The sequence below is a fragment of the Neomonachus schauinslandi genome, chromosome 3, assembly GCF_002201575.2.
Source record: "Neomonachus schauinslandi chromosome 3, ASM220157v2, whole genome shotgun sequence".
Classification (NCBI taxonomy): Eukaryota; Metazoa; Chordata; class Mammalia; order Carnivora; family Phocidae; genus Neomonachus; species Neomonachus schauinslandi.
In genome coordinates this window covers 163923607-163949876 of record NC_058405.1, presented here as the reverse complement: position 1 = coordinate 163949876, position 26270 = coordinate 163923607, and the positions used below count along the sequence as shown (strand labels likewise).

At 44.1% G+C, this 26270-nt stretch overlaps 1 protein-coding gene across 1 annotated transcript in view; it reads right to left on the bottom strand.

Annotated features, from left to right (window-relative positions):
• Positions 1 to 25307, bottom strand: part of ADAM23 (ADAM metallopeptidase domain 23) — a 169516-nt gene extending 144209 nt beyond the window's left edge. The window contains exons 1-2 of the mRNA XM_044913386.1: positions 25094 to 25307; positions 23693 to 23910 (exon numbers count right to left, since the gene is read on the bottom strand). Coding sequence (XP_044769321.1) covers positions 23693 to 23910; positions 25094 to 25307 — 432 coding nt within the window. The remainder of the gene's footprint in view (positions 1 to 23692; positions 23911 to 25093) is intronic.
• Between the last annotated feature and the right edge of the window lie 963 nt (positions 25308 to 26270).

Below are 26270 nucleotides of genomic sequence, written 5' to 3'. Positions count from 1 at the left end.
ACTTTTGGAAAGCACCTAAGGATGGGGGCTGGTTGCCAGGGGAACCAACCATGAATAGAGGGTTGGAAATTTCGGTCCCACCCCTTGACCTCTCAGGAGGACAGAGAGGTTGGAGGTTGAATCAGTCACTAATAGCTAATGATTTCATCAATCATACCTATGTAATGAAGCCTCAATAAAAAACCCAAAAGGAGAGAGTTCAAAGAGCTTCCAGGTTGGTGAACACATGAAGATTTGGAGAGAGTGGCCCACTCCAAGAGGACAGGAAGCTCCAAGCTCTTTCCCCAGACCTTGCCTTAGACATCACTTCCATCTGGCTGTTATTAAGTTATATCCTTTTATAACACATCCACAATCTAGTAAGTAAAATGTTTTTACAAGTTCTACGAGCCACTCTAGCAAATTAATCAAACCCAAAGAGGGAGTTGTGGGAACATCTTTTTTATAATCGGAAGCACAGGTGGTAACCTGGGGTTGCAAGAGATGTCTGAAGTGGGGGATCGGGAGCAGCCTTGTAGGACGGACCCTTTACCCTGATGTTATCTCCAGGTAAATAGTGTCAGAATTGCTGGTGTCCTGAGAATTACTTGTTGGTGTGGGGAACCCCTCCACACATTGGAATTTGGTGATCAGAGCCACCTTTGACCATGTGAGGTTAACACATTCACTGGTTCTGGGGATTAGGATGTGGGCATCTTTGAGGGGCCATTATTCTGTCTACCACAACTCCTCCCTTTTTCTAGTCCACCCACCTTCAAATCATCAACAACCTGGAAGCTCTACTTCTAATATACATCCCAAACCAACTACTTCCCTGTAATTCCTCTGTGACCACCCTAGTGTTGGCCACAGAAACTCTATCCTGGACAATGGCGAGCATCTCCTAACTGGTCTCCTTGCTGCCACTCTCGCCCCTCTATGGCCCATTGTCAATGACACAGCCAGAATAATCTTTTTAAAATACAAATCAGATAATGTTATTTCTTTGTTTAAAATTCATCAGCGGCTTCCATTATAACCAGAACAAAATCCTAATTGGCCCTTCATCCTCTGGACCCTTCTTACCTTTAAAAAATAATGGAAGAGGAAATACGTAATTTTTTCCTCCACAAAATTTGTCTCCCTCCCTCCCCATCAACCTCCCAAGGCTAAGCAAGAGCTCCCAGCAACTCACTGAAGGAGGGCACATGTGCTTCCACTGACCTTCCTGGGTCTCTCCAGAGGTAGAAGACAGCAACTTACCACTAATTCTAACCCTAAGCCCTCCCTCTCAAAGTCCATCATGGCCATAAAATTCCTGCTAAAACTACCAGAAAATTAAAAATATGTAAGAAATAAAAATCAAGAGGTAAGGGAAAGAAAGGAAGGAGCATAACATAGTGTGATATATTCTTCACATTTCATAGCAAGCAGAGAAAAGATAATATCTTAGGTTGATGGGTCTAAAAATAGGGCAGAGATAAATTATTCAACGTTAGGGCACCTGGGTGGCTCAGCTGGTTAAGCGACTGCCTTCGGCTCAGGTCATGATCCTGGAGTCCTGGGATCGAGTCCCACATCGGGCTCCCTGCTCGGCGGGGAGTCTGCTTCTCCCTCTGACCCTCCTCCCTCTCATGCTCTCTGTCTCTCATTCTCTCTCTCTCAAATAAATAAAAAATCTTAAAAAAAATTATTCAACGTTAAAAGAACTAAAAATAAAAATTTAGCAGCCTTTGGGGAGTGTTGGGAGAGAGAAAACTCTCCCATTTTATTCTTTTATGAACTCTGAATTCTTAAACTATGTAAATAGAGTAGAGTACTAATTTTTCACAGATATTTACACTAATTTTACAAGTGAGGGTGTGCATGTTTATATATGCAAATTTGTCATCTGTTTTTTCGCCTACTGTAATATTCCTTTCCCTCTGATTCCTAAGACTGCTCTTCGGAATTCCCCCACTGTGAAACTCCCACCAAGGACCTCTTGGTGATAAATTAGAGGGCACTATGATCCCACCAGCAGCATTTCTCTGGAACATTATTCTTTAGGCCCTTCTCTGACTATTTTTCAAAAACTCTTTTCTCCTGGAATCACCTCACCAACTATTTCTGGAGCCAGCTACTCTTCTCACTTTCAAATAAAGGAGTCCACGTTGGATAATTCTTACTCATCTTCCAACATGCCAGAATCTCGGAATTCTGAGAAACCCTAGTGATGTCATATACACACACACATGCGTGTGCACACACACACACACACAACTATTAAAACTAATAAATGAATTCAGCAAAGTTGCAGGATGCAAAATCAACACACATAAATTAGCTTCATTTTTATACACAAGCAATGCAAAATCCTACAAGGATATTAAGAAAAGAGTTCCATTTACAATTGCATCAAAAAGAATACTTAGGAATAAACTTAACCAAGGAGGTGAAAAACTTGGACACTGAAAACTACAAAGCACCTATGAAAGAAATAAAATAAAACACAAATAAATGGAAAAACACCCTGGGTCCATAGATTGGAAGACTCAATATTATTAAGATGTCAATATGACCCAAAGCAATCTACAGATTCAGTGCAATCCCTATCAAAATCTCAATGATGTTTTTTGGCAGAAGTTGAAAAATCCATCCTAAAATTCATATGGAATCTCAGGGGACCCTGAATGGCCAAAACAATCTTGAAAAAAAAAAATCAGGAGTTCTCACACCTCCTGATTTCGTCAAGCTACAGTCATCAAAATAGAGTGGTACTGACATAAAGCTAGACATATAGACCAATGCACTAAAGAGCCCAGAAATAAATCCACACACATATGATCAAATGGTTTTCAACAAGGGTGCCAAGACCATTCAATGGGGTAAAGACAGTCTTTCCAGCAAATGGTGATGGCCAAACTAGATATCCACATGTAAAAAAATGAAGTTAGACACAACCTACTCCACATGCAAAAATTAACTAAAAACGAATCAAAGGCCTAAATGTAAGAGCTAAAGCTATAAAACTCTGAGAAGAAAATATAGGGGAAAAGCTTAATGACATTGGATTTTGCAATAATTTCTTGGATATAACATGGAAAGCAGAGGCAACGACAATAACAATAATTTGAACTTCATCAAAATTAAAAACTTTTGTACATTCAAGTACACTATCAATAGAAAGCTCAACTCATGGAATAAGAGAAAATATATCCAATAAGAAATTGATATCCAGGATATATAAAGAACTCCTGCAACTCATCAACAAGAAAACAAACAACGCAATTAAGAAATGGGCAAAGGACTGAACAGACATTTCTCCAAAGATATACAAATAGCCAGTAAGCCAATGAAAAAGTGCTCCCCATCATTAATCATCAGAAAAATGCAAATAAAAACCACTATGAGATACCCCTTTACACCCATTAGGATTAAGATGGCTGATGTCAAAAAGAAAATGAACAGGAAACAAGTGTTGACACAGATGTGAAAAAGTTGGAACCTGGTGCATTGCTGGTAGGAGTGTAAAACAATGCAGCTGCTGTGCAACATGTTGTGGTGATTCCTCAAAAAATTAAAAATAGAATTACCATAAACTCCAGCAATTCCACTTCTGGGTGTAAACCCAAAAGAACTGAAAGCAGAGACAAAAAGGTATTTGTACATCCACGTTCATAGCAGCATCATTCACAATAGCCAAAAGGTGGAACATTCCAAGTATCCATCAACAGATGAAGGGATAAACAAAATGTGGTAAAGACATACAAAGGAATATTATTCAGCCTTAAAACAGAAGGAAATTTTGATATATGGTACACATCATGGATGAACCTTGAAGACATTATGTTGAGTGAAATAAGCCAAAAAAGGACAATTACTGTGTGATTTTATTTCTGTAAGGTACCTGGGATAGTCAAATTCACAGAGAGGAAAATTAGAATGGGAGTTGCCAGGGGCTGGGGAAAGGAGGGAGTGGGGAATTAGAATTTAATGGGGAGAGTTACAGCTGAAGAAGATGAAAACATTCTGGAGATGGGATGGTGGTGTTGGTGCGCAATAATGTGAACTTGCTTAATGCCACAGAAATATACACCTAAAATGGTTAAAATGGTTCACTGTTTTTAGCCATAATTTGCAAGAGAAAGGGAATCAGTATGTGAACTCTTCTTGGTTAAACGCAGTTAAGATGCAAAGCCCAAAATTTTACTTCCTGGTCATAGCATGTTTAGTAATATCCCAGCATCAGAAAGAACAAGAACCAGAATTGTATTTCTGATATTTTCACCGGGTTAAATGTTTCTGGTTGGGAGGTCTATATACTATTCCATTTGAGGTGGTTTTATAATTATTACATTTCATTCCAAAGCCAGAAAACTATCAATCACAGATTAAAGTATTCCTTGGGTTCTGTTTTGTTTGGGGACTTGGGGAGTGAGGAGAAGGAGGAGAAGTATGTGGATGTTTATCTAATTGGGACATTCCTTAGGGAAATTATCATACAAATCCATGCTATTTATAGTATTTGGCGCCACACCATACCCACCTTGGTAATTAGCTCCACAAGGAAAACAGTTCACCTTACAACAAAATGCCTGATTGTGAGCCTGCCCTGGAGAGCCCTGATTGTTGGCAGAGGTTTAGGGAAGGCTCCTCTAGCCCCTGGAGTACAAACACCATGCTGACCTACTACTGCCTCAACCTGGCTTAGAGGATTGGAGCCCTAAGACACCACACCACATCTTTGAGTATTTACCCCTGCCTAAGTACACCACTCTCATTGGAGGTGACTCAGTAAAGGTCACCTGCAGCCATAAAACCAGGGAGACCCAGAGCGTCACCCCTCCCCACAAATGTCCTCACAATTACTTCTAAGCCCATCTTCTTTTTTAATAAAACAATCCTTTATTCATAAAAGAGCAGTTCATAGCTTGGATTCCCTAGGCCTGTACTTAGTAATTAATGGGTAACATTTACTGAGTCCTCCCGATATGCCAGGGACCGTCCCAACCACTTTACATGGGCATCCCATTTCATTCAGGCACAACCTCTGCGGTGAGTGCTATCTTTATTTCCATGTTATTGATAAAAAAACTGGAGTTTCAGAGTAGCTGGTATTAGCAGATGTGACCCTTAACTCCCCAACAATTCTTCCCCCCATGTTGAATGCCTACACTGTATCATTAAAGTACCAATTTCCCTGCCTTGCACTGAAATAACATCATGTCTGTGCAGGAACACTGGTTATCACATGCTGACAAAAAGTTTAAATTGGGTGTTAGTAAAAAATAGAGGGTAAATGAACCAGTTCTTACTAAATTCAACTTGTTTCAAAGTTTCTTCAAGCTGCAGACTCCTATGTTGGAGAATATTTTTCCAAAAAAGAAAAGCTTTTCTAGAATGGTCAAATGTCTAACTTATAATTTGGGAACACCAAACATGAACATCCTTGGTTCAGTTAACAAGGAGGAAGGAAATCTGAGAGAGGAAAAAAAGAAAGTCAAGGAAGTGTAACAAGAAAAGGTAAGCAGATAAGCAACATACTGTAAAAATGTCAGGATTTTAAACAAGATTATTTATTTGGAGTTCTCATTTAGGAGGGAACAGAAAGACAAAAAAACACAACTGGTTACAGAAGAGGGCCAGGGTATGTGTGATTGTGTACCATAGTGTAATTAGTTCATAGATCCTTTTCATAGAGAAGAAAGTTGTCTAAAAGGGACAGAAACTTCCCTATTCAACCCACAAATATGGTGTGATAAAAGAAGAGACTGGAAGTTCAGGCCTTTCTGGTCATGCCAACAATTCCCAAGACCCGGAGCAACTGACCTGACCTCTCTGGACTTGGTTTTCTCATCTAGAACACAGAAATAATAATCACTAATAATATAACCTGTTTTGTTGCTGTGAGGACCGTGTGAGACAATAGATATGAAAATGCCTTGATAAAACTGTTTGGATTCACTACAAAGGTAATATATTATCTCTGCTATTACCAGTGTATTGCAGAATGAGTTGCAAGTTGATTTAATGCATTCTACTTAGCTGAAACAGTAAAGAGCAAGAAGACACACAGAAGATGAGGGACTCCCCTAAGTGTTGATTGATTTATATTATTAATGGAGCCCATCTGCAAGACTCAAAAATCAATTTATTCATGGCCCTGGAATATTTTTTTATGAAACGCCTCTAGGTGCACTTAGATTTAACTTCTAAAATTAATCTTTAGCCCCACTGAGGGCAAAAGGAAGTGATCCAAGAGCATGTGATTATGCTGTTCTCACTACCTACCAAGGGTTAAAAATGGGCTGGGATGACTCCCTCAGGTGGACACAGCGTGTAGATAAGAAAGAAGGGAATGTCCTCAACTATATAATAATAGATCAAAATTAAAGAGCAATAGAGGGCATCTGGGTAGCTCAGTTGGTCAAGCATATCTGACCATTGATTTTGGCTCAGGTCATGATCACAGGGTTGTGAGATTGAGCCTCATGTGGGGCTCCACACTGGCCGTGGAGCCTGCTTTCTTAAGCTTGATTCTCTCTCTCCCTCTCCCTCTGCCCCTCCCCTCCACCGTGTGCATGTGCTCTCTCTCCCTCTCTCTAAAAAAATAAATAAAAATTTTAAAAGAACAATATAGTCATTAGTTATAGGGTCCTATTTATACTTCTGTTCATTGGTTTCTTTGAACTTAACTCTCTATAATTAGTGTCTATCAGTAGAGGAGACTTAATGTGAATTTCCATCCTTTTCATTTTTAAATAGAGAACATTTAGGGTTGTTAGATCTTGTTAACAAATAAATATCTTTCACAATAGAATTGAAAGTAGACCTTGAATTCATTAATTTGTAATGTTCCAGATGGGGAAAGTAGCCTCTGTCTACTCTTTAGCCAGAGGAAGCACCTATTAAAAAACAAAACAAAACAAAACAAACAACAACACCTTATTTGGTGCATCAAGCCAATTCACAGGTTTGGCTCTGTACCAGAATGGGTGTCCCGTGATGGAGAATGCACCTTTCATGTTACTCTATAAAAAGCAAAAACTACCCTAATTTGCTATGAGTGAACATGATTGTTCTTAGCTTCTCATTATTTTGAGTAAAATATGGTAACTGGATCTATCCTTTTTATAATAGAATCCCTAGCATTAGCTTTGATTAAAATTGTACCATATTTATATAAATTCTAAACACAAAGTCTCCTTTGTAGAACTACAAAATTCAGATCCTGAATGGATTTTGAATGAATGAATTATGTGAATGAATGAGTCTTTCATAAGGTTAAAGGGTACCCACGTCACTTGTGAATTGAATACTTTGTGTGAATAAAGCCTTATGACTATGTACATTTTGGAGAGGAATAAAATATTTTTATTCAGAAAAACTTACACTCTAGGAACAATTCATTACTCAGATCTTAAAGATGGAGAAGACAGGATCTTCTAAAGCAGGAATTTAACAGTATTTGAAACTAAAACAAACACCTGAGAACACATTACTGACAGATTCAGTTGTTGCCACTGATCACAAGGATTTTCCCTAACTAGCCCTGGAATTTGGACAGATATAAGCAGAACAATCCAGACAAAACTACCTCCTGCCATGGGCTGACCTTTATGTAAACAGGCCTGGAAAAATGCCAAAGGATTGCAGAACAGCAATGTGTATACAGTATGCAGAAGGGTAGCTCTTTTCCAGAATGCTTCACGTTTTCTCCTTCGCTGCACAAGTAAAATTCACCGAGCTAAAATCATGCTTGTTGCATGTGGATAAAGGGAGTCACGGGATGAAGTCAGTGTTCCGAGATTCATCTGTCAGCAGTGGGACTGATGGACTGACAGAGAGAGACAAGAGGTAATGACAAGAACAAAATAGAGAGAGAGGAGGAGGAATGTATTCAAGGGAGAAACATCAAGACTTAATAAGTGACTATTTATAGACAGAAGATGAAGGAGAGAAAAGAGTCAAAGATGACTCCCCAGGTTCACTGTCAGATGGCTAGAAAAACAGCCGTACCACGGAGGAAAATGAGGAAGGCACACGGATAGCTCTCTTCTTGCCTGACCGGACTCTCAGATTGGGTGATGCCACCACGCCTGGGCAACTGCATCGGGCAATTACATGGTTCTGGATTATTTTTTGCCTGGCTCCAGAGAGAAGGACGGTGGCCCAATCTGTTACCAAAACCTGAGAACAAGTGAAGACGGGATGACACTAGTAGTTACAGAGTTGGCAGGAATGGGTCAAGCCCTGCGCAGAAAGAGCAGGAAGCCTCCCCAGAAACACACACTAAAGCAAGACTTGGGACATACAGCTCAGTTCAGACTGGGAAGAGCCAGTGGCCATCACATCAGTCCAGGGTGAAGTGACCAAATACAGTCTAGACTTCACAGGACAGAAGAGTCAAAGAAACACCTCTAGGGGCCAGGCAAGGAGCAGAAACAAGGAAAGCTGAGTGTGCGGTAAAGGAGGGGCAGGGGACTGAAGTCAACAGTGGAGGAGTGACGGTAGATGGGTTACTCCCACCCAAGACAATGGGCCCAATCTTCCCACTCTTCAAGGGAATCAGCACACTCACTGTCTTCTAACAGATACGTTATTTCATCCTCAAGCACTTCTCAGTGCCTGACATCTTTGTGTCACTGTCGCTGGTGTTGTTCTTGCTGTGTTTCCTCCCACAAGGGAAGAGAAGGTAAGTTCCCTGAGGAGCCACAGAACTGACACTTAGTCAACATTCAACCAATAATGTGCTCACCTCCTGGCTTCTCGGGGCTTCACCATCTGATGCAGAATATCCAAACCCCTTAGCTCTTCACACTCTTCACAGCCTTGCACACTCACCACCACCACTTGCATGGACCTTATTCTCTCTCCCAAGTGGGCTTTGCAAAGGATAAGACCTGGGTTTAAATCCTGGCTCTGTCCACCACTGGCTAGCTGTTTGTCCTCTTTGAAGACATGAACTATAAATTTCAACTGCCACATCTATAAACATGTACATTACTGGGTTTCTAGAGGACTTAGTTTATTTATTTATTTTTTTAATTTTCTGAGAGACAATGTGGGGGGCGGGCAGGAAGGACAGGGCAGAGGGAGAGAGAGACTTTAAGGAGGCTCCATGCTCAGTGCAGAGCCCAATGTGGGGCTCAATCTCACAACCCTGAGATCCTGACCTGGGCCAAAATCAAGAGTCAGATGCTTAACTGACTGAGCCACCCAGGCGCCCCTAGTTTTTTTTTTTTTCTTAATTGACTACAAATGTAACACTAATGCCCAATTCTTTTAAATTTCCCATCCTTGGCTTTCCCCTTCTCACACTGACCACACCGAACTCCCTACTGCCTCTCAGCAGGCCGGAGGCTTTGCCTGCTGACTCTGTAGGTCTCCTTCCCCTCCTTCACCCTCCACTCTCTCTCCACCTCCCGAGAACTTACCTCCTAACTGCTCCTTAGGGCCAGTTCAATTGTTTCTTCCTCCACGACATTTTCTTTGACTTTCTTGGGTGCCCACAGATTTTTGTTCTTACAACACCACCTGCACTGACATGAACCACACACCACCAATTGCCTTGTTTCTGATGCCCATTCAATTATGAGCAAGGGTAGGGACTCTGTTATACTCTTCACCACTTTTCCCAGAGTTTAGCACAGCGCCGGATTCAAAAGGCATTCAATAAATATTTAGTGAACCAAGCAGAACTAATGTCCAACAGATGTAAATCTGATTTATCAGAAACTATATGGGTGGACTCACCTCTTATTTCACCACTGAGAATTAACCCATGGCAATAAAAAAAAAAAAGCTCTTGATTATCCATATTAATGGTTAATAGTGGTTGACAGTGATAGGGATGATCTAAGATGTGTCAATACAGATATTTTCACTATTTTAGGTAATGTAAACATACAGTGTGATTTATGCAGCACTAAAAACTCAAGATCAAAATTATCTCTCCTACTGATCTGTCACTGTGCCAAAAACTCTCAACAGTAACTTGAGGCTCTTTTGAATTGTCAATTTGATTATAACACAAAATTTCACAGAAAGCACTGTACTCTTTCTATCCTATGAGTGTTCAATCATCAATTCATTCAACAGCTATTTACTGACAGCCTACCATATACCAGGCATTACAAGCAAAACCATTACAAGCCTGAATTCTATACACTACAATTCTGTAATGACTGCTTCGGAACACCTGGAAAACCTGGAAAGAAAGTTGAGGCCAATATAAAAGTTTGTATTATCCTATAACCCTATAATCACCATTCTATCAATTCTGAGAAAGGACACTATAACTCTTCCGGCTGGCCTACACCAAGAACAAGGGAGCAGCTGGATGGTCAGGAAATGTGGAACCAGCCTTCTTCTGATGTAGAGTAGGATGCAATAATAATCATCATGATCTAAATTCATTTAAACATCTCTCTTCTCTCTCTTCAATCTGGGGTGGTAGAGAGTAGATCTGATGAAGAAAACAACTTCTGTTTTTCTCAATTGCTGCCAGGCATTTACAGTGTGATAACCCTGCTCACACCCAGAGTCCGGACATTAGGTAAGGACTTGGGTGTAGGATTTCCAATTGGCAATGAGGATGGGATTGTGGGCAATTTGTGTGCGCCTCCCCCCCGCCCCACCGAAAAAAAAACCAATGCCACTGAGCTGCAAATGGCTGACTAATTCCCTCTCCCAGACTGCTCAGTCTCTCTGGAAAGGAAGCACTCCTTGCTAGCGGTCTGTGCTGTTGTGTATTGCTCTGGCCGGGTATTGCCTTGAATCCCCGACCTAAGCTGTCAGTGCTATGAAAGGTCAGACTCCAATGCCCGGACCAACAAGCAGGACTCAGTCTGAGGTGGGCGAGCTGCCCAATAGTCTCTAAACAAGACCTGCAGGTTATTGGGTCTGGAGATGATTGGCTATAATTACATGTGAAAAGTTCCAGCACGGAGCCAAGGTGAGATAACTAAGAATGACAGGGCTCTGTCTCTTTCCCTCAGGAAGGAACCAGGGGCTCCAGCTATCAGGTCTTGGGAACCAAGGAGAGATTCCCTAGGTCAGTGCCTGAAGGGGAGGCCAGCTGCTGGCCCCACTGCATCAGTGATCAGGACCAGGTGCTGAGCTTGGAAGCCCTATCCCGTGACAACTCTACCAGGGAGAGGCATCATGGCACCCACCTGGGTGGGCAACACTGCTGAGGCAAGCTTCTTCATGTGGCTGCATTCCTTGCTGCCATCACAGATTGTCCCCCAACTCCATGGGATACCAGAAGTCCCACCCCTGCCATGGTGTGGCAAAACAAATTCTTTATAAAAGCAGGGCCCCCAAACACCTGGTACCAGCTCTTCCTAAGTTCCCAGAGGAGGTCTAAAAACTATCAGATACTTGTAAGACCCCTGCTTGAATGGCTTAGGCTTTACTTAGCACAGTGGCATACCTACATGCCTAATCACTAGTGCCACGTTCTTGGGGCTTGGGGGCTTTCCCAAATATGCTGGCTAGTATTACACTAGTGGGGGAGAACCCCAGCCCCTTGGAAGTTGACTGGGACGCCCTAGAAAAGGAGGCAGCAGCCCATGAGCAAGGGAAGAGACAACCTCTGTCCCAGGTGTCCCCTGTCACTACCCATCATACCAAAACATCCAATGACAACCAGCATGAACGAAAAACAGAGACACCTAACTATACCACGATACAAATGCAACATTTTCTAGAAAAATATGTCCAAAGGGAGGGGAAGAAGGGCACTGATTGGCTCTCATGAGTCCAGAACTGGCTTCAGCTTCTGCTTACAGCAGTTGAGATGCACAAGCTGGCTAGACTGCTCAAAGACCCCAAAATTAATAATTTGTTTCAAAATCCCATGGAATTAAGGGCCCATTTTATTAGAGACACCTTAAAGGAGCCCCCAGATTTGTCACCACAACAAGGGCACTCCCAAATATATCAAGCCATCAGGAAAGGAGACACAAAAGAAATACAAAAGGGGATGGACTCTGAAGAAGAGACCACCCCACACCTCTAGAGCCCACAGGGATAAGGAGGATGACACTCTGCCTCTCCTGACTTGGATGTTTATGGCTTGGTACTAGGCCCATCAGTCTGTCACATTATTACTGAGTGAGTTTGGGCTCACTGTGAGTGGACAACTCGAGATAAAGTGTACCTCCTCTTACGTAAAATTGGGATAGTTCGATGGGTATATCATTTTGCTGAGCATCATGCTCCCACAAAGCCCCTGACCATTTCCAACCCAGAGGAGATGCCCTTGGAGCCTGAATCTAAGTTCTTCTTGAAGGGCACTCCCCTTAATTATAAGGCCATGCTGTTACAACTCATAAAAATGTTAGACACAGGACAACAGGCTTTAGACTGCATCAGTGTTGTAGCTAGACATGAAAACAAGTGCGCCTGAAGCCCAAATCTTGTTTGCTGGTAAAGGCAAATGGAACCCACTGCCCCCTCAGCCAGGAACCCAATGGAGGGGCCCTAGGGAATCTGGGAATTTCTAGGCCCCTCTTCAGTCCCTACTGACAGGTGGTGCCTTGACCCAGCTCCCTTCCTCTCGAGACCACCAAGAGGTCTCACTGTATTGGCAACTCTGGAGATCTGGGGTCCCTAATGACTTAATCTTTATGAAAAATCTTTTAGCACTGAAGGCCCCTTTGGCCCTACCCTCTCCCGTTACAGGTATGGTTGCCTTGACATGGCATTGTGCCATCTGGAACAAACCCAAATTCCTGACCTTTCTTGTGGGAGCGGTACACTGGGAGCCCATATGACTGCCAGCTTCCAATTAAGATGGTAAACACCACCCAATTATCCCTTGTGACAAAGGACTGAGGGACTGCAGTCTATAATGCAAAATGTATTTAAGGAACTCATTAAACACACCATTTCTCCTTTCAATTCTCCCATTTGGCTGATATTAAAGCCCACTACTAATGAGTAGCACCCTACAGTTGACTACCGAAATTTAAGTGCTCAGGTACCCTCTATTATGAGAGCTCAGGCTCCCATTCCCAACATTTTCCAGTTAAGCAAGGACATTCAGAGGGCTCCAAGAGACTGCTTTGCCATGATGGATCTAGCTAATATGTTCTATTCAGTATCAGTCACTGAGGAATCCCAATGGCAGTTCACCTTCACTTTTGAAGGTACCCAATATACCTTCACCTGGCTGCCTATGGGCTTTCTTAACAGCCAGCTATTGTCCACAGTCTTTGCCAGCAAAACCTGGATACCCTTACAGTGGTCTACTTGCACCATGTGGTGCTGGACTGATGACCTCCTAATGTAGGGCCCCTCAGAGGATGGGGTGTGAGAGGCCCCAACACACCTGGTGACCCACCTACAACATAGGATGGGCTACTGCCCCACATAAGATTCAAGAGCCAGCCACAACTGTTTAATTTCGGAGTACTAATTGGTCCTCTAAAGGCTGGAAAATTCCACTTATGGTTAAACATCCCCGTTGGTAACTATTCAGCCCCCCACCACACTATGACAAGCTCAACACATTTTATCATATTTTAGAGACAACACATACCATACTTACCCATCATTCTTTTTTTTTTTTTGTAAATTATGCAACATTGTCTTTTATTATGTATGGGTTTTAAAAATTATTTCCTCAACCTCTCAATACATAGACAAAAGTAAGTATACTGTTTAACACACTGGAACTGGGAAATATTGACCATTGCCTAGAGAAGGGAAAATTATCCCAAAAACATGCTTAACCAGGAGGCCAATTCATCTGCCAACCTCCAAGAACATGGAGATGAACAGGATAGACAGACTGTCCCCCATCTGAACCTTCATTCACCACCATTCGATAACCCTTCTTCAGGCCCAGATTTCTGTAGCAGAAGATGATGATGAATGTCTTCTTGGACATTTAATGATTGTTGGCAAGAAATGTGCTGCTGATCTTACCCAGCATTCTTAAACCCATTTATGTAATCACATGCAAATCCCCCACATTTCTTGGGGAGAAGCTCAACAACAGCCTTACAACTGACACAAAGATCAATTCATCAGTTGACGCCCAGATCCCCACGGCTCCTCCCTCTGGGTTGGGGCACTGGCCACCATGCACTATACATCTTAGAGTCTACCTATGGACTAAACATGGCTCCTCCTGGCTGCCTTACAGGCTTCTGCGCCATACAGCTGCTCTCCACAGCCACGCACTACACCCCCTTAGAACATCAATTCTGTTTGCTTATTGCCTTTGTTAGAAACAGAGGCCTTTGTGGTAATGGAGCCCATTCTCCTGTGTACCCACCTTACCATTACGCCATGGACAAGGGACGCCTCCCAATGGTGGCTCACACAGCTACAAATGCCTCTCTGCTAAAATGGTAATGGTACCTTCAGGAACAGGCTAAACCTGATGTGATGGGTCTTTCCAAACTGCAAGAGTATATGGCTTCCCCGCTCCTCACTCCCCTGCCCACAGACCTTGAAGAACTGATGGACAGTGTCTTCAGTGCTTGAGTCTCTGGTAGCCCCTGGAAGAGCTGATGGAACGAGAAGGGGGACTGCGTATTTCCCCGATGGCAGCACCATCACCATACCCAGTGGAGCCCATTGGAGAGCAGCAGCACACCATCCTGCCAGTGGCACCATGCTTATCAAAGATGGCCAGTCGGGTCAGCTCAGCTCTCTGAGCTCGTAGCAATAAAATGGCTGTGCCGAGCACCACTGCCCATGACAAGCCTCTTGTCCATATTTTTACTGATTCGTGGGAGGTTGCTAACAGGATAAAGTATTGGTCAAGCCAATGGCAGCAGAACAATTTTCCCATTCAAGACCATCCCATTTGGGCTGCCCCAATTTGAAGAGACACTGGCCAGGCACTAGTCACAGTTAAGGTTACCCACCTTTCAGCACATTCAAAGGCTACCACTCCAGAGACTGTCTTTACCCGAAAGTGACAGCCCTGGTGCATATCCAAGTCACCACCAGTTGGGGCTCTCGGCCACCAATTCTTGACCAAACCCTCTGCCACTCCACCCACCACCACCAGCAAAGCACAGCCTTCCTCCAGCCCCCTGCACATATGCATCAATCAATCCTGGGCTCCACCATTCTGACCTTTCTTAGTCACCACTTCCATGCTCCTTATTCCCTGGCCAAACTGTCCCATATCTCTTCAAGTCATGGGGGAGCTGCTGCCACAGTGACCTGGACCCACCACAGGGCATTCTGCTTGTTCTAAACTGCAAATCATGCTCCCAAACACTGCACGCTGTCCTGTCATGCTTCGGTTCTATGAGAGGACTGCCCTTTTAGCCTCTGACAGGTGGATTTCATAGGGCCACTTCCTCTGTCAGTGGGCACTATCCACTTCACAATTGCATGTGTGGATCCCTTTAGAGGCCTATTGCTTGCTACACCCACCAGGAACACCTCTACAGAGCAGATAATCTCTTTCTTTTCTAAGTACATCCTATCCCCATTCTGGCCCTGCAGACACCATTGACTCAGATCAAGGATCTCATTTTACTACCCATGTAACAGTGCTGGGCTAGTACTGGGCTCTCCTACAGGGCATCCAGCGGTACTTTCATCTCTCAAGTTGCTCCTTAAGTTACAGGGCGGTAATTGGACTCCTTTTAAATGGACTTTCCAGTTGCCAGGGGCACTTACCACTTTAGACTCTAGGCCACATGGCCAGCATGATCCTCACACCAACTGGGCTCCCCGGGCCATGCTGCCTGTGATTGTGATCATGGGGGAATCTGATGCCTTCATCTTACAGGACAATATTATCTACATATTCCCCAACTGTTTTGAGTCCCTTTACAGATTTAAAATGTTGATCATCTCACCTTCTAATACTCATTGGTGACCAAATCAGGGACAAGTGGTTAGCTATGACCCCCTAGTCATAGTTAGTCCTGGCCCATTAGAAAAACACAGACCCACTGTGCTACTCCTGGAGCACACTTACCAGCTTGATATGCAAATTCCACCTGAAAGTCCAGTGTAATAGTGGCTTTAGTGGATGGCTCATTTCTCCTAACCATAGCTCCCCAAAGGAGGTGGAAATAATTGCACTGGGACCCACAGAAGGGATGGTGTAGAGCTCTAAAAGGGGAAGAGGCACTCAATCTGGTTGACACCAGCAGCATCAGAAGATGACAGCATGGTGATATAATTACACCACTTGGCCCTACCCCACTTTGGAGGAGGCTACCCATGAACTGTTGACCCACAATAAATCTTCACTATGGGGCAGTCAGTGGGCAGGTGCACAACGATAAAATACAGATGCTCACTGCTGCTGGCCTTACTCTGTGCCTTGTGTGCCATCTGGGTCATGGGGCTTCTCTTCCACCCAGAGAAGCAATGCTAGAAAGTTGCTGGACTATACAGCACTCGCCCACAATTGCACCCCAGTGTGGGGGGACAGCAAGAGTTGGAAGTCAGCCCTTAGAGGGGCTGTACCCAAAAGTCTCCAAGTATGGATGCTAGCTTAAAGGCCACCATGTTCATCCTGACCTCTGGGCACTGATCATTACATGGACCTGATTTCAAACCTAATTGGCTGATCAGCTTATGCAGTTCAGACCCATCTCTGGTAATATAGAGCCAAACGTTAAATTGTCAGGAGCATATGACTAAATTTTCTTTAAACCAAGCTACACAGGTGCTTCCAACCCTTACTATTTTTTTTAAAAGATTTATTTATTTATTTATTTATCTATTGGGGGGGGGCATGCATGAGCAGGAGGGGTAGAGGGAGAAGGAAAGAGAAAGAGAAAAGCAGACTCCATGCTGAGTGCAGAGCCCAACGTGGGGCTTGATCTCACATACTTAGATCACAACCTGAGCCAAAACCAAGAGTCAGACGCTTAACTGACTGCACCACCCAGGCGCCCCTTCATCCCTTACTATTTGTGAATGGAGACCTCCTTGGAGAATAGTATTGCCTAATTATTTACAAGGTGCATCCCAAGGACCCCCAAAATTTACTGAAAATGCTCCCAACAGTTCAAGCAGACCTTAATCTGGGCACCCCAAATCTATGCAACCTTATTAAGGTCCCTTGACCCTTCAGTTCCCTTCCTGGGTAACCACCTGAGAGAGCCACCCCTCTCTGGGATGGCTCCCTCCACCTGTGACACCTTGGACATGACAATACCCAAGCCTACAACCTCATCCCAAACACTGCCTCTGCAACCTTCCAGTATAGCAAAGATGACACCCAGGAAGACACAGCAGCTGATGAGGGCGAGCACTCCCCAGGACTTGGTTGCTGAACCGGATGCCTATTTATCTGAATTCCCTGCTGATGACCCCCTTGAGTGACGTTTTGCACTTAACTGTGTGTTTACCCCAGAGCCCCTTGCTGGTCGCTATGCTTGCTTCTCAGGTGTGAGGTGGTATTCTGGCTGTCAAGGTGCTCTCCGCTGTGCCTGTGAGCTTTGGAAAGCCAAGGTATATGACCATTTCACAACCTTCTGGAGGCCCCTTTAAACCCTTCACTCAGATGCTTGCCCTCACCACACCCATTAGATTGACCCACACTATCCATCCTACCGGGAGTCCATGAATTTAATTTCCATTGAGAGGACCCCTTCCTGGCTGAAGATCCTGCCACCACCACAGCAGCCCCCTCTACACCTTCTAGAAGGACCACAGTTACAGGGTACCTCTCTACAGGGGACCCTTCCCCACGGCCACCACTCAGAGCTCCCGTTCAAGCCTTCCAATAGTCTTAATATTTTTATACAACGGACAGAAATCAAAGCTCATTTTTGGGGGCTGCTGTAACTGCTGGGTGTGTCACTGGACTCCACCAAGGCTATTTCCCATTAGTGGTCTACCCAGCTGATTTATTGACTCGGCCCTCATTTGGCCAACAGAAGGCACTTTACCAGTCCCTGCAGCCAGCAGCTCTCTGCAGTGCTCAACTGCTCCCACGCAGGATACTTTCCAAGACAGTATGTAGCACCTGGCAGGAGCCCGCACACGCCCTTCCCAATCCTCCCTATCTCCCCAGGAACGAATGCCACTTGGATGAATACGAACTAGACTGTGTCCCCAGGAGCACAATCCCCAGGGTCTTGGGCCTCAAGGCCCAGACATTCAGGGGAAACCTCAACTTATTTCAGGTACCTTGATCAAGCACTTGATGTCCACTGTGGGTCCAGTGCCCTGAGGCATCTCACACATATGTGGTTCTCCATGTGTGCACATCTCCTTCCCTCAACCTCCAACGCATTTGCATCCCCGCTGGCCCTGGGAAATCCTGTCTGTATCAGTGCACTTTAGTCTCCCTGGAACTATCCTTTCAAACCACTGGATGGAACCCTCAATCTGTCCTTCTGCCTCCCTGACATCAAAAGTGTGCAGCATTCACCCCCATTATGTTGGGTGCGGGCCTGGTACTCTGCCTCACAGGGACTGGGCAAGGTGCTGCCGCATTAGGCACCTAAAAGCAAATGATTAAGGCCAACACCAGCCTGTCAGCCACCTTGGCTGAATACATTGGGCTGCTACACCAAAGCCTAATCTTAATGCAATGACAACATGATTCTGAGCAGAGATGGTTTGGATAACTATTTAGCTTCAGATTACTTATTGGCCGAGGAAGGTGTATGCACTATAAAGGAAACCAACTGCTGTGTGTGAATTAATAATTCTGGACAAATTCAGAGAAACTTATGAAAGGCGGCCCAACAGGTACACGTGTTTCAGAACCTCACCCAAGTTTGTAACCAAACAACTACCTTAACCTTACCCAAGGGCTTTATTTTCTTGGCCAGATCTCAACAAAAGAAGGCAATGGTTATGGACAGGATTTCAAACTTTCACTTGTCTACTGATACTGCTGATTGGCATTTTTGCTTTGCTCAGATGTTTCATGTGCTGGGTGACCAAAACTCTGACAGTGGTTTTTACTATCCACCATCTTGACGGTGCATAGAATTTTCCCTAAAGATTAATACCTAAGCATCACACGGTCAATTGTGATGAGAAAAACAACTTTTTTTGTTGTTTCTGAGTTGCTGCTTAGGCATTTTACAGCATGGTAAGCCTACTCACACCCAGAGTCTGAGCATTAGATAAGACCTTGAGTTTAGGATTCCCACGCTAAGTTCCTGCTTAGCTTTTCCCAGAGCACCTTTTAAAATAACCACTTAGGAGGCGCCTGGCTGGCTCAGTCGGTGGAGCATATGACTCTTGATCTTGGGGTTATGAGTTCGAGCCCCACATTGGGTGTAGAGATTACTTAAAAATAAAAGTCGTTAGGGGCGCCTCAGTGGCTCAGTCGGTTGGGCATCTAACTCTTGGTTTCGGCTCAGGTCATGATCTCAGGGTCATGAGATCGAGCTCCATGTCGGCTCCCCATGCTCAACAGGGAGTCTGCTTGAGATTCTCTCTCCCTCTCCCTCTGCCCCCCACACTCACTCGCTTTGTCTCTCTAAAATAAATAAATATCTTTAAATAAATAAATAAATATCTTTAAAATAGCCACCTAGGAAGTAAGTCCTCGAAAAATTAGTAACCTTGGCCTCAACCACTTCATAACTAGTAGGTGCTTGCTACTTTGCTCTCTATCTCCTGCTCATCGATGACCTGGGATAGAGGACCACTCAGGTGCTATGGGAGCTACTTGCCAATCCCTATGGGGGTTGCTTGTGCCCTCTCATTCCGCAGGTCATAATCTGCATATTCATACACCAGCTCTAGCTCCCCACCACAGTAGGGTAGGTCTGTGTGCAGGCCAACCAAAGTCAAAGGAGATGACTTTCGTCTTTCCTAGACCCTGTGCTATGCACAGTGTACCTCTTCCATCCCTTCCCAATAGGAAGAGAAAAGAATCCTAAGGCAGTAGAATGCAAAGCAAGTAATCTTTGACTAAAGGAAAGTTTCAGGAAAAGGTTTAAGAGGGAGAGAATATACCATCCTAAAATATGCTTCTTTGGCATAGGGATTACTTTAGGCTGATTATTTCTAAGAAACAGCAGACACAGGAGAAGTTCTGAAAATGGGAGTTGAAGTCCTTCTGTAAGAGTCATTTACATTTTATAGGCAATCTCCATTTGTAAGAGTCTCTCTCTCTCTCTGTATCAAGAAGACAATGATTCTAAATCTCTAAGAACTCTCATCAGTGGAGAAGGCAGACTTACTTTACCACTGTTTACTGTGCTTTCCCTGACAGTCTCCCACAACTCTGTCCCCACCTCTCACCCCAACATCTTCTTTTGTCTTTAGCTGGAGATGTTATCTAAAATAGTGACTTGGGCCATTCTGGAGAGATACTCAGTTTTCCTGGGTCTTTCCCATGTACACAGGAGATATACATGTTATAAAACTTCTGTTTGTTTTCCTCCTGTTAATCTGTCTTTTATTTTTTTATTTTGTTATATTAATCACCATACATTACATCATTAGTTTTTGATGTAGTGTTCCATGATTCATTGTTTGCGTGTAACACCCAGTGCTCCATTCAGTACGGGCTTAATCTGTCTTTTATTGCAGGGTCTGGTTCAGCCAAGAATTTAGAAGGGTAGAGGGAAAATGATTTTTCCTCCCCTACAGGTTCATTAACTTTCTTAGAAACAGACCTCATAGGATTATCTCAGAATGGATGAATGAATGAGCAAATGAATAAATGAATAAATCTAAATTGTTTCTCCCTCTTTTTAAATGTATGGCCCGTTTCATTAATATATTGCATTAGTGGTTCAAAAATGCTTATGTTCAGTAATCATAAATTACCCTTTTTGCTTGTAAAAATCTCTACACATATAAAAGACAAGTCTTGGTAACAAAGCAAAACTAAATTTTTCCATTTCATGTCCTGATACGTCAACAAGATAGTAAATTGACTTCCTAGCAAGTAAGAAAAAATTTACAATAATTCATCAGAAAATAAAACTGTCTACGAAGAAACTTGAATTGGAGTAAGCACCAAAACTCAAGGAACATAACCATTTAGATCTGAGGTGACCATATGCCCCATCTGCTCTGGACCAGAATCTTGGTTTATGCCTATTATCCTAGCATGATTATTAAGCATGCTCACTGTCACTCTCAAAAATGGCAGTTTGGACAATAAGTTATACATCACCCTACATGGAGACAAAAAGGTTTCTAGACAATCTCTGACAAAGAGAACTTTCCGGTTTTCAGAAACACTGGTATTACAGAGGTGCTCTGCACAATTGGTTTTTAGGCTCACAAATTTTGAAAGAGTTAATAACATTTTCACTCCCACAGTTGTAAAGTAATAAAGACTGATCAACACTGAATATTTATGAAATAAATACAAAGCCCTGCCTTGCAACCTATATCTGTGAACTCCCCTCTCCACCTCTACCCCCAATCTAAGGATCCATGAGAATGGCACAGTGATTCAGCATTTCTAAGGCATTCATTAAAATGTGCTTGAGTGCAATGAAATCAGGAGAGGAAAAAAGGTACCTAATACACAGATATTAAAATCAAAACTTCTTTTATAAAAGCAAAAATGATGAAATTCTATAGGTTCTCTCTTACTGAAACATTTGTAAAGCAGCTAAACTGACAAGTATCTCTCATCACTATTATTAGGCAAATCATCCTAAGATACAGCAGAAAACATGGCACACTTTTTGTCAACTAGTTCAAGAGAGGCTTAAAAAAACAGAAATAAAAGGGAAATCACAGAACACAAAGGGAAATTTCAGGGCATCCACGATACAAGCTACTGTTTATACTTGTGTGGGGGCACCTTTTAGAATCTTGCTTATCTCATTTTTGTGTCTCCTGGAGGACAGACCATGTCTTGTTCATCCTTGTACCCCTTACCTCTTATCTCTGAATCTTTAGCCTACTCCTTTGCACAAGAGAAATGTGCAACAATTGTTTGTTCAATTAAACTCATAAGAAAAGGAGAAAAATGCTCTCAAATATAATTTCCGTGTATGCATTTTTTTCTAAGATAAAAGAACAGCTCCCCCACCCCCCCAACCATGGAGGGTGGAAATGGAGAAGAATCATTTCAACTGCAAGTATGTGTTCCATAGTGAGAAATCTATATGAGTGGCAGGAGAAAGTTTAGCAAACCTTATTATCATAAAAATTAAGATATAGAGTAGTCAAACCATGTCGCCCCCAACAAAGCCCAACATAACATTCGACCAGAAGACAGGCATCAGCCATTGCCTCCAAAACTTGAGTTATAAAAATATTCCACTGAGATTTTTTTTTTTTAAGTCTCAGCTCAGGAGGGCTTGAGCATTCTTTGAAACGGGCTTTAAAAGGCAGTTTCCGGTTTTGTTTTGTTTTGTTTTTTGTTCCTCCAGCACCCTATGCAAAGGCACTGGAGTTTGAGAACCTGCCATTCAACCGTAGAAGATCTCTTTAATTAGGAAAGCCATAAAATGGGCCCCAATTCATTTATCAAGAGGGTCTTGGAGTCTTCTTCCTTAAAATCACCACCCACTCCTCCTATCAACAAGCCAAATGGGCAGACAGGATCCAGGAGTCAACCCATGAAGTTACATAGGAGCAGAAGTCGTAGGGGTGTACATCCACTTCATAATACTGCTCCAATAATAGTCTATACAAAGGAAGCATTTTCTCAGAAACCTGACTTGTAAAAAAATAATAAAAATGAAATGTTCAGGCTTCTTGAAGTTCATATTAACTGTTTTACAATCTTGGGAAAGACACCCAAAAGCCTTAAATTTCTAACTCCCCATTTGTAAAATGGGAGTAAATACCATTACAACTTACCTATATTTTAGAAAACTAATAAAAACAATGATATAAATCACAGATAGTTTTCTTAAATTCTAAATGTTAGACAATTACTACTTTTCTCCATTGGACAGGTATAGTCCAGAGTAAAATACTTGACATACAGACTCTATTCTCTGTTTCTGATAGAGAACAGAGGCACTGATGACTGACCCATTGTGTAAATCTGCTTGGTGTCCAAAATATTACTAACTCAAATAAAGAACAGTAAGCAAGAAAAAAGATCCTTCAAACTCTTTGAACATTAAGCCCCTTCATCTTCTGTTGAATGCCTTGTTAAAAATCAGTGGCACTTTCTGAACCAACCTGAAAGTAAAGCAACCACTCACAATGAATGCAGATAAAGTCTTGAAAGACTCTGCTGGCCCAAACTGGCCTCTACATTATATAAACTGTTTATATTTGCCATAATCTTTTAAAATGTCAAATTGTTTGCCTACTGAAAACACATCAGGAAAAAAAAAGTATTATTTCCTATTGATCAATTAAAGAAATTTAAAATTAAATTTAAACACTCAATTTCTAAGTGAAGAATTGATAGGCAAACTGCAGACAAATAGGCTGTATAGCTATCTTGTGTGTGCAGCCTGGAAGCAGTTTTCATCATGGGAGGTAGAACACTGCACCCTTATATAAAGCCTCATAGATATAAGTCAGGACTATAAACATACTCACTTAATGCCTGTCCAGTGCCCAATGCACCTGAAAGATACCTGGACCACATTCCAGCTATGAGTTTAAAAAGCCGTAAGAAAATTCAAGTTCCACATTAGAGTCAGAGAGAAAAAAAACAAACAGCAATCCTATCGCAGGAGATGCCAGGTTTACTTCCTCCAGTTTCTCCCCTATCATAATACTAATTGATTTACTAATAAAATGCTGCAGTAAAATTTGTGACACCAGATTCTGGCAGAAAATCAAATCAAAGGAAAACTCTTCACGGCAGCTACTTTTGCATGCCTACCTTGTTATGTTTTTGCTGGTGTCTTGCCTTTGTGTCAAGAACATGATAAGGGCTTTCCGAGTCTTGGTTGATGTAATATATGAGTCTTGAAGGCAGCGTGAGTTCTTTCTGCATTGCATTGCTGTAACTGATTTTACTGCTGCTATTCCGTTGCAATGTGCTGTCTTCATCTGCCAGGACTCCCGAATTTTTTTCTGCAGTTTCATTCCAGTGCGGAGCTGGGGGGGAGAAGGGGTGCACAAAGATATACAAATACACACATATACCCTATAAACATTTAAGTACTACGATGTGTTTTTCCATTAATTGCGAAAACAAAGTTTTCTATGTCAAAGCAGGTAAGAAGTAGAGACACAGCAAAGCAAGTTATCGAAACAGTGAAATGGCCTGGATAGGTTAACAGCCAATGAGGCTTATACAATAATGTACTATTTCTTCCTATTTGTGTTTTATATGTACATTTCTAACCAGCCTCAAATCTATACTTCTGAGTATGGGGAGCGGGGGTGGGGCGCGGCATGGACTTGAAGGAAGACATTAAATGAACATGCTCAGAGGTTCTGTTCTGACCCTCATGTCCACCCCTTCTCTGGAGTCTACAGGAGCTCCATGGGACTCTGACTAGAAGTATCCCATCCGAGAGCTAAGAACGCTTGCTCCTAAGATAACTTGAGTGCTGAATTCATGGATTCGGGTTGTTAATTGATTCATTAAACAAAACAGGCAATTCCTTTCGCTTTAAACTTTGAGATGAGCAAAACTCCTTTGCCATAGAGGGAAGCAGATGCTAGCCGCTCTCCAATTGCTTTCATTTTTCTGCCGAGGCCAGCTTTCTACTTCCACTGATTTCCAATCAACCATGTATTGACTATCATATTATCTTAATTGTTCATTATGATGACGAGCATTTTGAGAATTACAAACCAAAGGTTTATACCTCCGAAGTTTCCCTCCCCCATCTTAATTCCAACAGCAGTGAATAAACCCAGTAGGCGATTTGAGGAAACAGCACATTACCCCTAATTATTATTACATCCTCCCGCATTCGCATTCAGGCTCTCCACCCAAGAAGCAACTTGCTCCCTCGCTGCATTTACCGGCCACTGGTTTCCCCCTCTGCCAAGTTGCAGAGATCGCTGAGGGACCCCGCATCCACTAATTACCTTCCAGTGGAACCGACAGTAATTGGAATGGGTTTTTAGTGAATGCAACAGAAATGGACTTCAAAAAGTGAACTGGAATGAACGGGGGCTTGGGAAAGAGAGGTAGAGAGGCAGGCAGGGTGACTGGGAAAGGCCGAGCCCGGGACGTGTCCTGAGCGCACGGACCCGCGTGCCCTTCGCTTTCCTCTGCAGGGCCCCGAGGGCAAGGCAATGCAAAGGGCACCGGGGCCATACCCACCGCTGGGTGCAGCAGCCCCCCAGGCGCGGGGCCGGGACGAGGTGGCGAGAGGAGGCAGCAGGAGAAGGACGAGGAGCAGGCGGCAGGGCGGCGCGCGGGCCAGGGCGCGGGCAGGCGCCGGGCCGGCGGGGCGGCCGTGGGGGCCGCCGGAGGCTCGGGGAAGGCTGTAGCCCGCCAAGGGCGGCCGCCGGGAGCTGCTGCCGGGCGGCTTCATGGCTCATAGCTCCCGGGCGCCGCTCGGTGTGGCCCGCGAGAGCGCCGGGCTAGGCTGCGGGGAGGCTGCGGGCGGAGCCGATCACGCCGGCTCGGCGCGCATGGTGCGGCCGCGGGCAGGGGGTCGGGGCTCGCGGCTCGGGACTAGAGGCTGGGCGGCGCCCCCTCCCCTGCTCGCCTCTCAGACCCTCCCGGGCGGCCGCTGAAGAGTCCGGGGGTCCTAGTCGCTCCGCCAACTTGGAGCCTCCCCAGATGCTCCTCCCTCCCTGCGGCGGGCGCGGCCGCTCCAGCAACTGCGGGGGCTGCTGCTGGGGCTGAGGATGCTGAGACGGCGCGTGAGAGCGAGCGGCGCGGGGGCGCGCGGCGCGGGGGTGCGCCCCGCCCTCGAGAGCGCGCCCGAGCGCGCCTTTGGGTCCTGAGGCTGCTGCTGATGCTGATACTGATGCTGTTGCTGTTGCTATTGCCTGGCACAGGACGCACTGCGCATGCTTTATCGTGGAGGGAAAAGGGGGGGCGGGGGGGGAAGCAGCAGAGTGATGCAGCATCCCAGGCAGCATTAGAGGTGACGGTGGCATCTTCAGAGGTGGGGGCAGGAGAGGGGGAAGGCTGGCAATCAGAGATTAGCCAGAGGGGAAGAAAGAAGCGTGAGGGGGTTTCCTGGCCAGAGACAAAGATGATCTGGAGGAAACACTCAACCAGAGAAATCTACCTGCCTCTTCCACCACCCCAAATCTTACATACTCCCCCCTCCCCCATTCCAACCCCCTCCTTCTCCGGGAGAAAGTAAGGCCAAGCATTTCCTTCCTAATCCTTTATTTCCTTTCTTAAAATAAATATAAAGGATTGCGGCCAGGGAGGTAAAAATAGCGCTGCTCCTCATTCAGCTCACTCCTAGCGGGTGAAGCGAGGGCTGCGAGGCACGTTTGCTGGTTGCAGGCTGGCATGGGCTGGAGGGCGCGCTGAG